Below are 14,730 nucleotides of genomic sequence, written 5' to 3'. Positions count from 1 at the left end.
TTTTTATTTGAAACTTCTCAATTCAAACCCTCAATAACACAAATTCAATAACACATTGGTGATCGAGTACAAAAATGACAACTTTTCCCCAAGAACAGATGAAATTAAAAGGATGCCCTAATTTGTGAATAATTATATTCCCATCACCATAGACAAAATGCTAGTGAAGTTTAAGAAAATTAAACCATTTGCATGCAGTAATTACTGTTCATCATTCATATATAAACGTATACAGCATTTAGTGCATGAAAATAAAAGGAAATACTAGTACTTCTTAAAAGGCTCTTTACAGTAAACGTAATTGCATTACTGCACAGCAGAATATTCAACTCCTGCTTGAAGCAGTCTTACCAAGTTAAAAGGACCAGATAAAAATGTAAAAGTTCTTTGAGAAGTCTGGTTTCTTTCAGTGAAAGTGTATTTTGCTGGCAAGTTCTTTAAATAAAAGAATAAATATATATGTGCAATATTTAGTGTTTTCTATCTGCGCTTTCACCCTACAACAGGGTTGCTGAAAACTCAGTACAAAAAGGTGCCAAAACTTCCTTTGCCATTCCGCCTGAACTGATTTCCCTCAATTGAGACAAACATTTCCTGTGACATCAAACTGTCATCTGGCTGTGTTATTCCCAGCTCCATCATCTTCTTCTTCTGCAACTGCTTTTTCTTGGCAGATGTGGCCACCAGTTCATTTTTAATGACATCATTGCCCTCGGTGAACTCTGGAGGACCTGGCTTGTCTTCCTGTGCTTTTCCTTCCATCAAACATCGCTCTGTCTGAGCATTGGCCATTTCTGCCTCCAGGCTGGCTTCCTCTTTCTGACCTATTCCATTCTCCTGCAACTCATCTGGAAAGCAAATGTGAGGCAACAGCCGACAACCAATGTTTATTACATATATATAATCCAGGATACAAAAGAACTATTTTTTTTTCCAGTTGCAATGCATAATTTCCAAATAGTAAAGTACCCTTTTCTAAACATGCTTCTCTTTTTCTTTCCAACAATTAACCGAGGAACAAAAGGCAATGGATTTTGCAATGTAGCATTTTGTTGTGAAGCAGGCATACCATGTCAAAAAATAAAGCAACAATGTTGTTGGCCTTAGGGCAGTTATACTGTAAATTCCTCGAGAATGTATCGCAGACAAATGGGAACACACTGTCAATTTATTTTGTGAATACAGAAAAAAAGTTGCTGTGCACAGAGACGAGTAAATGGACCAAGCAGAGCTGAACTGAGGCCAGTCTGTGTGACAATGAAACTCAATTTGTGTAAGAATGTGTCAAGGGTGCCATGCACAGTTACATCTCACTATGCCATTCATCCAGGTTTAGAATCTGAAAGTGATCAGACTGAAATTTGCCATTTGATTAATGGTGCATTTAAAGTTCTCAGGTTTAGCAGGTATAACTACACCAGAAGCAAACTGTCAGTTCTACTAACCAATAATGTGTGTTCTGCATTCATCCTTAATACTAAAACTCAATCAGGACATCAATCCACAGCATAGTGCTGCCCTCACCAGCTTTTAAAATACCAGCTAGAATAATCAGCTGAATCAGTCAGGAGATTTCATTCTCAAATGAATAACTATAATCTTGTGAATTTTAACTCTCAAAAGAACATGCTTTTTTTTTTAAGACATGCAAAAAACTACAAATATCCATTAACAACTAATGAAACATACATTAGTTAAAATGGCATTTTTTACCAAATGAAGCTTAAAATTTAAAATTACAGGCATTTTCTCACATTCACCTGCCATGCACTGCAACAATTGTACTCATAGAAATTCAAATGGCATCCTACTGAATATTCCATTAAATTCTGTGAGGCTGCTGAAAACGGTCTTTTGTTATTTAAAGCCATGCATCCTCCCAACCTCATTTAGAAATTAAGCATTTTCATTCGTGGATGCCCTTGACTGAAGGTCAGGCCTATATTAGTTAAATATACTTTCTTCACAAACTGGTGCAGAGTTATGAAAAAATGTTAATTCTACTGAACAAAAGGGGGAAAAGAATCATTGTGGACAGGACTTTTTCCCCTCTGGGGGTTTTAATAAAATTTTATTCACATGAATACATTTTCATGGATATTATATTCTGAAAAACTGTGGACTTTTTTTTAGTATTGCAGTGCGATTAACTTGAATTTATGCTTTTAAAATGGAAAAAAAATTAAAAGTGGCAAAAATTAGAAATGGGTACCTTGAAAAACTGCTTCAGTACACTTCCTCACTCGAGTCAGATCAGTGGGTTTAACGAGGATGACCCCATAGCCTTCATTGTTGTGGATCACATTGTTCATCATAGTAATTTTAGGCATAGTATATAATTCATCAGTGAAGTCCTGAAGCAAAGCACAAAAAGACAGCTGCCAAACAGTTCTAACAGTGAATAATAACTTACAGACAGTAAAAGATAAGGACAAAATGAGTAGAGAACCTCAGGGCCTAAGATAAGAGCATAAGACGCAACTTAAGGTAATTAAAATGTATGATCTTTGTTTTTGTAACTAGTTTTAAATCTTTTTTACAGAATCCAATTTTATCTTGGGAAGTAGATAATGCAGTGTTTGCTACTGGAACTAGATTGAAAGAAAAACGCTTTAATGGAATAAAATAGTTATTAATGGAATAACCAATCAGACAAAAATGAATTAACAAGGAGCAGGGAATTCAAAGAGAGTTAATAGATGCTCACAAGTCATCTGATATAATTCAGGCATAGATAATGTACTCACCTTGATAAGTATTCCCTCTTTGCAATGGTGAATTCCATTTCCAACCAGACTGCAGGTACTGCCTGGATATATTTCTATACCAGCACCCTACGAACAAGCCAATTCTCAATCAAAACTCAAAAGAATAACACAGAATGTTACATTAAACAGAATTCTAAACGTGACAGGAATTTCAGAACATGTCAGGGAAATTCACTTTTACCTTTGCTCCATACAAGTCACACAAGTTCATTGTCAATTCTGCCGATGTCCGCACAATAACTCCTGTTGTTTCACACTGGAACACACAGTTTTCCAAGAGCATTTTTCCTTGACGAACACCTTAAAAGAATAATAGTAATAAACTTTATTTTATATAGCGCCTTTAAAGGTGGCTTCTCAAAGCACTTCAATCATAAATGTTGACAAAAATACACCAGCACCCCAATGGAAAACTGTCAGTTTACACCCAGTCACCCTCAAATAAAATGAAAGCAAGTTATATAACATTATTTTGATGTATGATGTGAATTTAATTTACTTTTAATTCATTATGGGACAGTTTAAGAAGTCAATGTAATAGAGGTATCACTGATATATTGGGGGAAAAAAATTCCTTCTGGATTTTAAAAAGTTGGGGTTTTAATTTTAACCAATACAAATAGTTTACAATTCTTTATAAACGAAAAGGCCAACAGGCCAGGACAAGTTAATATACAGAGCATAATGTGAAACATCACTATATATTTGTATGTTATACAGATATAACCATACAGATTTTAATTGATAAACTGATCATTCGAGACTGGCCTGGGATATACTTCTGTGACGTTAATGTTTTCATAAGCACTGAATCTCTTCATTAGTACAAGATGTTCTGACTACAATAGAGGCAATTTATCTAACTGAATGTCATATATGGCAAAAATCAAGAAAGAAATTCAGAAGGAAACCAATTTTCCCCGCTTATCTGCAGAACAACTCCTTTGCACTAGCAATACGATGACTCAAACTGCCAGTAGCGAAGTCCTAGAAGTCTATGCTTTGTGCACACCACACCTGTGGGTTTCAGGGAGTGCAGTGCAGACCAAATGGTAGGGTTGTTCAACTGTAATTGTCTGGACAGGAGTTTTTAATCCTTGTAGAAATCCACAAATGATTTGATAGCAACTCGACTGCCCAACACTACAACGATCAAGTTCCAAGACCTCACTTTCTGCCCTTCCCTCATGTATTGAAAAAACATAACTTTCAATGATAACCTGCACAAGCTACTGCCCCATTGCTTTCAATAATATCAACCCTATTGATTATAAATCAGCTTAATTTACTCATGTCATGTTTGTACAACAAAATGTCAGTGCACCTGTTACAAAAAGGATTGTCATTTTCCTGACAAATTCAGTTTCTTTTATGATTGGTTTCTTTTGATGCCAAGTATATATTCATTGGCCATAAAATAATTTATGTGGTGTTTGAAGGCCAAATAAAATCAAATATTACATACATAAGATCCCCTCAATTGCATCATGCTGGATAAACTTCAAGTTTGAAATCTTGACATTGGCACCTGTTGAATCCACAAAGTTATCCCCCTTGCCTTTCTTTTCAATGACAACATCATCAGGTAAACCAAACCCTGAGAAGAAAAAAAAACAGTCAACATAGGTTCTGGAAAAATAACCCAGATTTTCAGGAGCGGAACAAACCTGATCTCTGAATGTTAGAAGAATGCAGCTGCTTGCTCAGACAAATATTTTAAAAACCATGACAGGTACACATACTGCCAACAGCTTAAGATAACCACGATGCTGTTTTAAATTGTACAAATGCATAAGAGTAGAACAAAAATCTAATTTGCAATCTTCATTGAGTTTTTAATAAGGGTGCAAATGTACATAACTGATAGTTTATTAAAATAAAACAAGAATCCCAAAACAAACTTTAAACTTTAAATGAAGAAATATGAGGACGAAACGTACTTTTCAGGTTTTGTGAAAGACCTTTGTTCAATATTGCAAAAAGCTTTGCTAAGCAAAGGAAACATTAGTCATTAAGATTGTACAAAGCTGCTCTTGCGGAGAAATTCAAACTACTGAGTTACTGGGATATGCAATTCTAAAACATGAATGTAGACCATGAGAAAAGCACAAGCACCACAATTAAAGCCACCAATTTTCTACCAATGCTCCTTGAAAATCATGACAATTATTCAAACCGATTCATTATAAAAAAAATGGTCAAAACACATACAAAATCTCAACTATACTATTTTCTCCCATATCAACTAATTCAAGACCAATACATTACATTTAATATGCCATCCACCTATTAATAAATTAACCTCCATGAGCATACACATACCCAAGTACAGCACTGTGAACTATGCCAAATATAAAAAGGTCTTGCCATTTCCTGAGCATCTAGCAGCAGTTTTATTTTCATAGTCTTTACTTGTGCTTTCAGGGATTCCCTGCACTGTGGGGAGGCTAAAAGGGAATGCCAGTTAAAAGCCTTTCCAATCTTTGGAGTTCTTACTATCTGACTTTCCAGGTCTTCAATTTGCATAACATGACTGACAGAGCACATCTTTTACTCCCCTGCACTCCATTTTATACATTATCCCCATTCATTATTAAATAGTTATTGCACCATCAAGCTCAATTTACTTACAGAAGTACACTCATCCTCTATTTTACAAGTTTATGTTAATTTTATGAGCATTTAGAATTACTTTACCTTAAAAGAATATACTTATATTAAGTATGCTTTTACTATACGCACTGACTGACCTTTCATCAGTGCCTGAGACTATAACTAGTAAATCCTACGAAAAAAAAGGTTAAAAGGCAATATTTAAGATAAAAATATCCAAATCCCCAGAGCAAACTGGATTTGATTTTCACAAGGAAGCATCCTGCTCTCAATGTATTGATTAAATTTTTCTGCAATAATACAAATACAAAGCTTTTGTAATTTGCTCAGCAGCTAAAAGTTCAAATTAAATTCATTCTTAGGGAAAGAATGAACTGAACTCCAACTCTAGGCAGAAAAGCTGCACATTTTTGAGTTCCCAGAATAACAATTCTTGTCAGACCTTACAGAAAACAGAACTAATAATTAGATCGTGTATTTCCTTTGGAAAAAAGCCAAATCAAATTAAAAGAAAATAGAAAACTGCTTTATTTTTCCCACCAATAGATATACCATCACCCAGGGTTGTAAGTGGTTTACCTTCCACCTCAATGGAGTCTGGAATACTAAATGAACCATTCACAGCATAATGGCCTGGGCAGACGAGAACCACATCACCATCATGACAGACATTCACCGCTGCCAAAGGATCACTGTGAAACTGTGAAAAGGATATGAAACATCACTGCAAAAAATAAAGCACTTCACTTTCAAGAACTGAAATTTGAATAACATTTAGTAAAATCCTTCAACGGCAATCAAAGGGGTTTCATAAACGTATTAGCTAGTACTATTCGCATTTCTGTAACTGCAAGGAAGATTTCTCTTAGTCAAAAACCAAACTGTCACTGCAAAAGTAACTTAACATTCCACTTTTGTGTAAATGAAAATTAGGAGACCTGACATACAGTACCTCACCTAAGATTTGGGCTATCCCTGCTGCCAAGTTAACAAAACTAGTAAGTTGCAAGGATTTATAAAATAGCCATTTATAAGAGAAAAACATTTCCCTGGTCATCCTTATTGTCACTGGATTTTATCAGCCAAAAACCCTGCCGTTACCTGTAAACATCATCTCAAGAAACATTTAAATTTTGTTTGGACAAGGATTAATTAAAAGATACCTGTAGCTCAAACTCCTCACTGGAAAAATCTGGACACAGTTTATTTTTCATCAGATTCTGCAGCTGGCTAACATTCATGGAAGCAGACACAACATGTACGATCCTCTCTCCTCCGGGGCGACGACCCTTTGCTCTGCAAGACTGCAGGCCGGAGTTCACCTTGTATCCCAGCACGTACCTGGAAAGAAGTGATGTAGATACAAAGATTAATACTGTACCTGTCACAGGGCTGTTGAACAACTGTATCAAGAACCAGAACGACAAAGACCTGGGATGTTTTTATATGTTACTTGTTGGTAAAAGATTTTTTTTTCCCACTCTGTATGTGTTCCCTTATTCGTGCCACTGATTCAAAGTTTCGGTGGATACCTGAGAAGTGGATTTTCTATAATCTTCAGCTTGCGTTTCAAAGACTCCATCTCCTCGTACATTTTCAAGCCTTCCACCATAGAAACATTATCCAGTTCAGACTCCGAGTCACTGTTGATGGTGTTTCTGAGGCTTGTAAATTCTTGGTACTTCTCTTCACATTTCAAGAGAAAACTGTGATACTCTGCAACCAAGCCAGTGGGCACCCGGTCTTCCAGGATATCATAGTACCTGAAGCCACAAAGGGGAGGAAAACTTAGTATTCACTCATTCTCCACAATTTCAATATTTATATTTTCTGTTTCATTGTGCATACCACATTTATAACTGCTTTGCAGTGTGGAATCGGGCAGGAAATGCATCTTTCTTTGCACGTACATTAAATACTAAAAGGTAACCTTGTATGAAGATACCTTTTATTCTATATTTCCAATGTGTGTGCAAGGATGATATTGTATATGTCAGCACACCAGTACTCAATGACCTTATCAAAAGTGCCTAAGGAAGTCTTGCACCAAAAACCCTGGTATTCGTTTTACAAGGTCAAACACATAAGGAATCCTTGAAGTAAGTAGGAATACGAGTAGAATGCTTCAACAAGCTGGTCTTGTGATGTCTCTCATCTTGTGATGCATCTTGTGCTGCTGCTGCTTTTCTTCATGCATAAATAATGTGAGCAATCACAACAACGTGGGACTAATTTTTCACAGTGCATTACATTTAATCAGGCATTCACAGCGCTTAAATTCAAAGTAAATGTCGTGCATTGGAAATTGCAGAATGCACAGAAACTGTATTTCACAGAATAAAAATTAAATAGAGGTGAAAATGTTCTGTAGAATGTAGCATCTCACATGCTACATAAACATAGCTACATTTAAAAGGACAAATCTGAATTATAGAGAACCTTGATCTTTAAGGTTTATGTCAAGAAATAAACAGAGTGCTATATATTTTGAAACTGGGAAAAAATTATGAACGTTCTTTCTGCGGTTATAAAACTATGGAGATATACTGCCCTTTCTCCCCCAGCCATTTTATTAACCCCAGCAACTGGTGTGGATTCACCATTTTAAATGGTCCATGTCCTTCCTACAGTAAACAACCAGTAGTAAAAATGTTACAGTAGTGCCAACAAAGAGACTGCAGTAGAATCAATCATATTGAAGACACTGCCATCTTGTGGAATGTCTTAAAACCACATTATCCATGCTCAGAACACCAGAAACAAATGCCATTCAAATGTATTTCCACTACTAACTTACAGTCTTAGTCTTGGCTCCACACATCTAACAAAGTAATCGAAATCATCATCTTCATCCTCTTCATCCCACTTTCTCCAGATATGTTTGTAGAAAAACCTACCGATTGGAAAAAAAAATTGTACATCGTTTCTGTTGGCAGCAGTTAAATATTGCTATTCGTTTTAGCAAGTGTATCATTTAAGGGCGTTATATGTCATTAGAGAAAAGCACCGTCCTTGAGAGACCCAGCAAAGGAGTCCAATGAAACACTACCACTTACTGATCTACAAAAAAAACAAAAGCAAACTACAGAATAAGGATCACCGGTTACAAAAAGGGGTAACAATTTGTAGATACAACAATAGTTTTCATGGAAATTCACAAGGCTTTCATTAACTTTCACTTTTCCAAGAACCACATTCATCATTCTCCACTTCAAACCTCAGTACAGAACAACAAAGTCAGGACTGTCTGGATTTTCTCCAGCTAAGTAAAACAAGTTCTAAATATGCATAAATAATTTACCTTAAGTGCTCTAAAGCAAGTGCTGTTTGATCGAATTCCCCTGATTCATCAAACACAACACTGAGTTCCTGCAAAGGCACTTGATGTTCTTTTGCCTCCAGCAGGTCCCTCATGGACTCCTCTGTGAGCTCACAGCCTTTTCTCTCACACAGGAGAGGCTGAACCAGCTCCACCCTGGCTTTCAGACTGGAACACTCCACATCCACCACCTGCAATGACAGTTAGGAAGGACTTCTGAGTCACCCATCTCAGAATTAAATTAAAAAGCTTTTTGCGACATTGCATAACACCTCCCAATTGTTGCCTGGACTTTTTTAAAACATAAAGCTAACTAAATGCATAAAAAGAACTAAAAACAGAACAAACCAGTGCACTGATTTAAGAAAAGCATCTTGTGACAAGGAAGGCATGATTAAAGTAAAAATTAAGTTATAAAATGAAGATCAAGATAAGGTTGAGTGATTTTTTTTGAATGGGAGAAACATTACCATTTTCTTCTTTTAAAAAAGCAATGAAAAAGAGTATTACTGATCTCATAAAACCATAGATCTGTAGCACATCCCAAACAACTATTTTTGAATTGCACTCCAATCGTGAGTTGTAAAGAATGCAGCTAAGTGTATCAAAAACAAGACAAATTAGAATTACCTTACTTTAACTGAAAGTAAATTTAGCTGTGCCCCAAATGGTCAATAGTATTGAAAGATTCTAACCCTTCTAAGAGAAACCTAAAATGCCTGAATTTGTTTTCCTGTCAGTGCTTTGTACAAGATGTTACAAGAGTTGCATTTCAGTTCTATCGCCTCAAGCTCTCAGTACTTTTGCAATAAACAAAGGTGAAGAAGCTGCCCACGATGGTGCATTCAGACATACCTCAACCAGTACATCAAATACTTCTGTGCTCCACACAGCACGCCAGCCACAGGGCTCCAGAACCTTCTCCAAGTAGTCTGCAGTAAAATCTCTAACTTCTGAGGTTTTACAGTCACCTTTCAGAGAAACCAAAACACACATTGTTAGGACTCATTTCTGCAATCTGTCTATCCATTATCAGACATCCGAGTATTACTGGTGAGGGTCACAACAAATCAGAACATCCTGTAAGCACAAGACAGATCTACATCCCACACAGCACCACAGTGCATCACGGGACACATATGCACAAGTATGTGGAGCAATTTACAAATGCCAAGTCAGCATGTCTTTGGAAGATAGGAGGAAACTCCTTTGAAACAAAGAACAGTCAAACTCTGAACAGAAAGCACACCACTCCAGAACCAAATATCTGTGAAAAAGCAGCAACACTGTGTGCCATATCACTGTGCCACACAACTCTGTATTCATAAAGATGAAATATTTTTAGACCAATGTGAGTATCTGCTGACCAAAACTGTGCTGTTTTGACCTTTAAGAACAAAGAGGCCTTTTCATGGTTTTCATAAAGGATGGATTGTAAGCAATCCTAAAATAAAATATCAACATCTATCAGTGCATCCCTCAATTTTATGAAAAGGTTTCTGAAGAAATATTCATAGTACCTTACACTTATATAGCATTTATCTGGCCACTCCACTCAAAGAGCTTTACAGATAGTGGGGACTCCCCTCCACCACCACCAATGTGTAGCACCCATCTAGGTGATGCAAGAGCAGCCAAAGTGCATACAGTATACTAACCCCACATCAGCTCTCAGTGGGGAGAACAGAGTAATGAAGCCAATTCTTAGATTGGGATTAGGAGGCCATGACTGGTAAAGACCAAAGGGAAATTTGGAACAATAGTGGGAAGTGAGAACAGTCAATATAGAAAGCAATTACCCAGCATGTAATCTTGATAAGCTTTAAACCTCTCATAAAACAGAAGCTGGTTGGTCTGGAAGATGTCAGGGAAAGCAACGTTTCCTGTGCATTCTGCCCTCTGTAAAACTGTGCCTGGCTTGTCACTGCTGCCATAATCACTACGACTGTCATCATCTTCCTCGCTATCGTCATCTTCATCATTTTCCTGAAAAAGAACTAAGAAAATACAAAACAATCAAAATTAATACTTGAAAGATTTAAGTGAATCTTTTGGTTTAACAGCGTCAAGGCAACATCACTTTGTCGTATTTGAATGCCCACCATGTAGTTAAGAGTTTTTATCTAGACCAAATTAACGGTGCTTCTCCCTTCAATCAAAACAAGGAGGTTTACCAAAAAACTCTAAACAAACGGAGCTCTGTTTCTGCACAATTCCTCAAGTTTGAAAGTTTAACTTAGACCGACAGTAATACACAAAATTGCTTTTAATTTCGCCTGCAATTTCCCTCACGGGATCAATAAAGTATCTATCATCTTTTAAGTTCGTTGCTAACGACGAAAGATATTCAAATACAGACCTGAAAAAAACCGCTGGAATTTGATTGCATTAGTAACTGCAATAACTTCGATAATACCTCTTTACCCGTTTAAATATGATCGATTTTAACTATGGAATGTTGTATTTACTACTAAGGTAACCTCTTAAAAAAACAGGAGACGCTCCTCTCGCTGCATAAATTATTTTAGGCTGTACATTTTATATCTGAACAACAAACAAAGGCCTACCTTGCTTTATATACAGAATTTCACCAGGCATCTGATCGGTTCCAGCAGGTTCCATTTCAACTTCTGTTTCCAGATCGATCTTTTCTTGTATTTCATTTTGTATTACAGACGTAGCCGCTCCCTCGTCACATTTTGCTACAGGCTTAATTTGCAACTCTGGAATGTCAGCGTTTCTTTCAGACTGCATTGTACTTGCAGAGGCGAAATCTTCAGCCATTGTACTTGTTAAGGTTAAAGCGAGTATAAGTTACTTTTAAAAAGTGTGCAACCGTCTAACAAAAACTTTACTGAAACCATTAAAACACATCCTATACTTTGCTCCTCCTGCAAACAAATTCAAAATTTCCCCGGTTAAGAGAAGCCTGACCAATGAGGAAACAACATGAAAACGCAATTTCCTTTTCTAGTTAGGCTCATGACGTCATTGACTCCGTGGTCAAGAAAACAAGAGTACAGCTCTAAGAGCCAAAATGGCGTACAAGAACTGCAGTTACACAGGACTGTAATACATTACAAAGCAGGAGATGAGCTGTTAACAGAATTATTATAGCAGTTTTCTATTCATATGGATGAATGAATTATAAAGTGCAAAAATATATTTATTTTCAAAAGGTAAAAGCAAATTACTAATGAATGACTAAAAATTAATAAGTATTAATTAGATCTAATAAATTAATTAACATAACATATGTCAACAACATAAAAGTAAAATATATTTATGAACTCTTATTTGAAATAAAAAACATGATATATTTAACTGTATTCAACAAAAATGTTTTTATGTGTTGTGGGTGGATATATGTAATTCATGCAAAGTCTTTTTTACCTTTAATTCTGCACTAACAGAAGCAACTTTATTTATATGAACCAAGCAGGGGCAGTGCTATTAAAATACCCCACCCCCCCTAAAATACAAGGGTAACGGTCAAACAGAATTATCAGTACTCTGTCAAGCCAGTAATTGTGAACTGCTGCACGAGAGCTATCTATATCATATTAAAATCTCAGCATTTCATTTAGTGCAAAAGGGCTGCTGTCATGGATGTCGGAAGGGATGAACCGTGGAGAGGCAGGAGAACAGAAAACGACCCATATGCGTAGCAGCGGAACGGGGGATTACCCCAGGCTCAGCAGTTCAGGAGTCGTATAGAAACCAATGCCCTCAGGCAGCGGACATGGGGCGACCTGGATGCTAGGCGGGTCTCAGGACATCCGAACGTCAATGCTGAGCGAAGGTGAATGAGAAACCTGGAAATAAATAGCCCCAGAGAGAAAGACACCGGAAGGACAGCAAAGCACAGGAAACTAGGGACAGAACAGAGTAGGAGCGCCCTCTGGCTGCAGATGTAAAAGCTGCAGATGTAAAAGTATTGGCTTTTGGGTTATGGCAGTTCAATAAACTCAAGATTTTTCCATCACTTCTGACACTGAGAGGCTGTAGTGGAGGTTATTGTTGCCTTTAAGTGTATCTTGATCTTTAATAATCTTTCATGCAGACTGTAGTTGAAAAATCGATGCAAAACACATTTTTCTAAAGAAACCTTTCAGTCAGGGAAAGAAGATTCATAATGAACCCATCGGTAGAAACCCTGAGGCTGCCCTTCTGCATGTTCACACGTGAGAACTGAACTTGTGGGTTTTTTCTAGCCATGCTCCAAAGGTAGAAGGCAGCTGCTGAGAGATGCCTGAAGATGAATGGTGTTGCTGGCGCTTTTCAGAAAAAGAAGAGCTTTTCCGGAGCAGAAACCTGGAGCTGTACAATTTTGTGGCCTCAACACAACCAAAAACAGTTGTGCCACAGGTGTATCCTTTCTTTCCCTTTAAGCATGGAATAAACCTTTATCTGTTCCTTTGTTACACAGATGTCATAGAGCTGTTTTTTTGGAAGGAAGCCAAGATATCGGCTTCAACAAGATAACAGGTAGCTTATTCGATAACACCACAACCTTTTGTGTGGAGCAGTGCCTCCTGTTGTCTGTTTTAAATGCACTTTCACATATTTTCCACTTGTCATCTCTGGGTAGTGTTGGATTATTGTTGATTCAGATTTGACATAGACTTTGCAAAGACCTTGAAGATTTTAAATACTAGTATCAGGTCCATTCGTAATCGTCTCTGTTCAGAACTTAAAATGTTCATATTCAGCTTCAACTGCGCAGAGGATAGCAGAAATACTGTAGCTATTTTACTTCTCCAATCCCTTTTACTTCTCTCAGTTTAGAATGTCAGCAAGAACATTCTTTTTACTGGTGGTGGAGCTGTAGTAGGACAAGTAAACTTATCTATTGAATTAAGTTTAATTTAATATAGTACCTCAAAACAGCAATCATTGGTCTGATATTACCGATGTAAAATCTGATGTAAAATCATTTGTAATATCAATTTGAATCCCTAGCCAATTTTGTAACATGAATAATAATCCTAACCCTTGAAACTAACTTTTAAAACAAAACAAAACAAAAGTCATCCTTGCTTCTGCCTAATCTTTATTTCTATCCCACGAAACATAGTTTAATGGAAAACTAAATATAACTGTAATATAACAAAAACCCGAACACACGCCAAAGCGTTAAACTTTATACTGATCCTTATTCAGATCTATCTCCAGCCCCTTCCCAACTAGCCAAGCTCTTACTACCAGCCTACTGTAGTTCTAGGCTTATCCTAAATATAAACCCAAAAGGAAGCTGATACAAGAAACAATGTGATGACAGGAAGTACCACAATAAATCTATAAAATTATTTTCCACTGCTAAATAAATGATCCATGTGCTTATTATGGGTGAATTTCATTCAGTGTAACAACTCAGTCTGCACACTGTCATTTCAGAGATGTTTTGATTGCAATTAGGAATCAGTAATTTATTAATCAGCATGAAGCGGACCACACAGAGTTTGCAACATTTTACTTCTAATTTGATTGTCTGGAGCAGCAGAGTGGAACTATTCTGGATGTGTGGCAGTGGGTCTTCATATGGCCAGCCAAGAACAGAATGATGAATTTTTGAGCCATTCCCAGAGACAGCAGAGTGGCAGCTTTGTATCCTCTGGTCCAAAGAATCCTGTGTTAAAAACTATTGGAAATGGTCCCTGCTGAACTTCTCTCATTTCTCAGGCAGATGGCAATAGAGAGACATTTTTAAAACCAGCAAAGGGTAAAAACACAATTTTACCATATAAAATCAATGTTAATAAAAGATTATGCTAATCTGTATGAAGATTATTTTTACAATGCTAACAACATTAACAAGTGTTGTATGTTTGCAGATTGCTGTAACAATATCGGATAAGCAGCCTGAAAAACAATATGAAAAGCAATTTATAAAATAGGACATTATTGATTTTGTCAGCTTTAGTGTTATGCAAAAATTACAATGAAATAGTAATAAAAGTAGTAATAAGAACAATATTTGCTAATTATTTTGCTCATAAGCAGAACAGCTGAGTGGCAGATATTTATATT

The 14,730-nt window shown here is 36.6% G+C and overlaps 1 protein-coding gene across 1 annotated transcript; it reads right to left on the bottom strand.

Annotated features, from left to right (window-relative positions):
- Positions 1–438: 438 nt before the first annotated feature.
- shcbp1 (SHC SH2-domain binding protein 1) lies at positions 439–11,484 on the bottom strand. The gene is made up of 13 exons (XM_088939120.1): positions 11,268–11,484; positions 10,500–10,697; positions 9,556–9,671; positions 8,683–8,891; positions 8,179–8,274; positions 6,914–7,144; positions 6,545–6,722; positions 5,961–6,081; positions 4,234–4,365; positions 2,950–3,068; positions 2,748–2,834; positions 2,213–2,354; positions 439–848 (listed from the first exon to the last, which is right to left on the bottom strand). Exons 1-13 carry the CDS (start codon positions 11,482–11,484, stop codon positions 520–522), a joined length of 2,175 nt encoding a protein of 724 aa, XP_088795246.1. The 3' UTR covers positions 439–519.
- Positions 11,485–14,730: the final 3,246 nt, after the last annotated feature.

Source organism: Atractosteus spatula, chromosome 21 (genome assembly GCF_055471065.1).
Source record: "Atractosteus spatula isolate fAtrSpa1 chromosome 21, fAtrSpa1.hap1, whole genome shotgun sequence".
NCBI classification, from domain to species: Eukaryota; Metazoa; Chordata; class Actinopteri; order Semionotiformes; family Lepisosteidae; genus Atractosteus; species Atractosteus spatula.
The sequence above is the reverse complement of the archived record's forward strand: the minus strand, read 5'-3'. Positions and strand labels throughout refer to the sequence as shown.

Coding starts and splice junctions, on each gene's coding strand:
- shcbp1 (XM_088939120.1), bottom strand. CDS start 11,484: ATGGCTGAAGATTTCGCCTCTGCAAGTACAATGCAGTCTGAAAGAAAC. Junction 2,835..2,949: donor GTGACTTGTATGGAGCAAAG/GTAAAAGTGAAT, acceptor GCTTGTTCGTAG/GGTGCTGGTATAGAAATATA. Junction 849..2,212: donor TACTGAAGCAGTTTTTCAAG/GTACCCATTTCT, acceptor TTTGCTTTCCAG/ATGAGTTGCAGGAGAATGGA.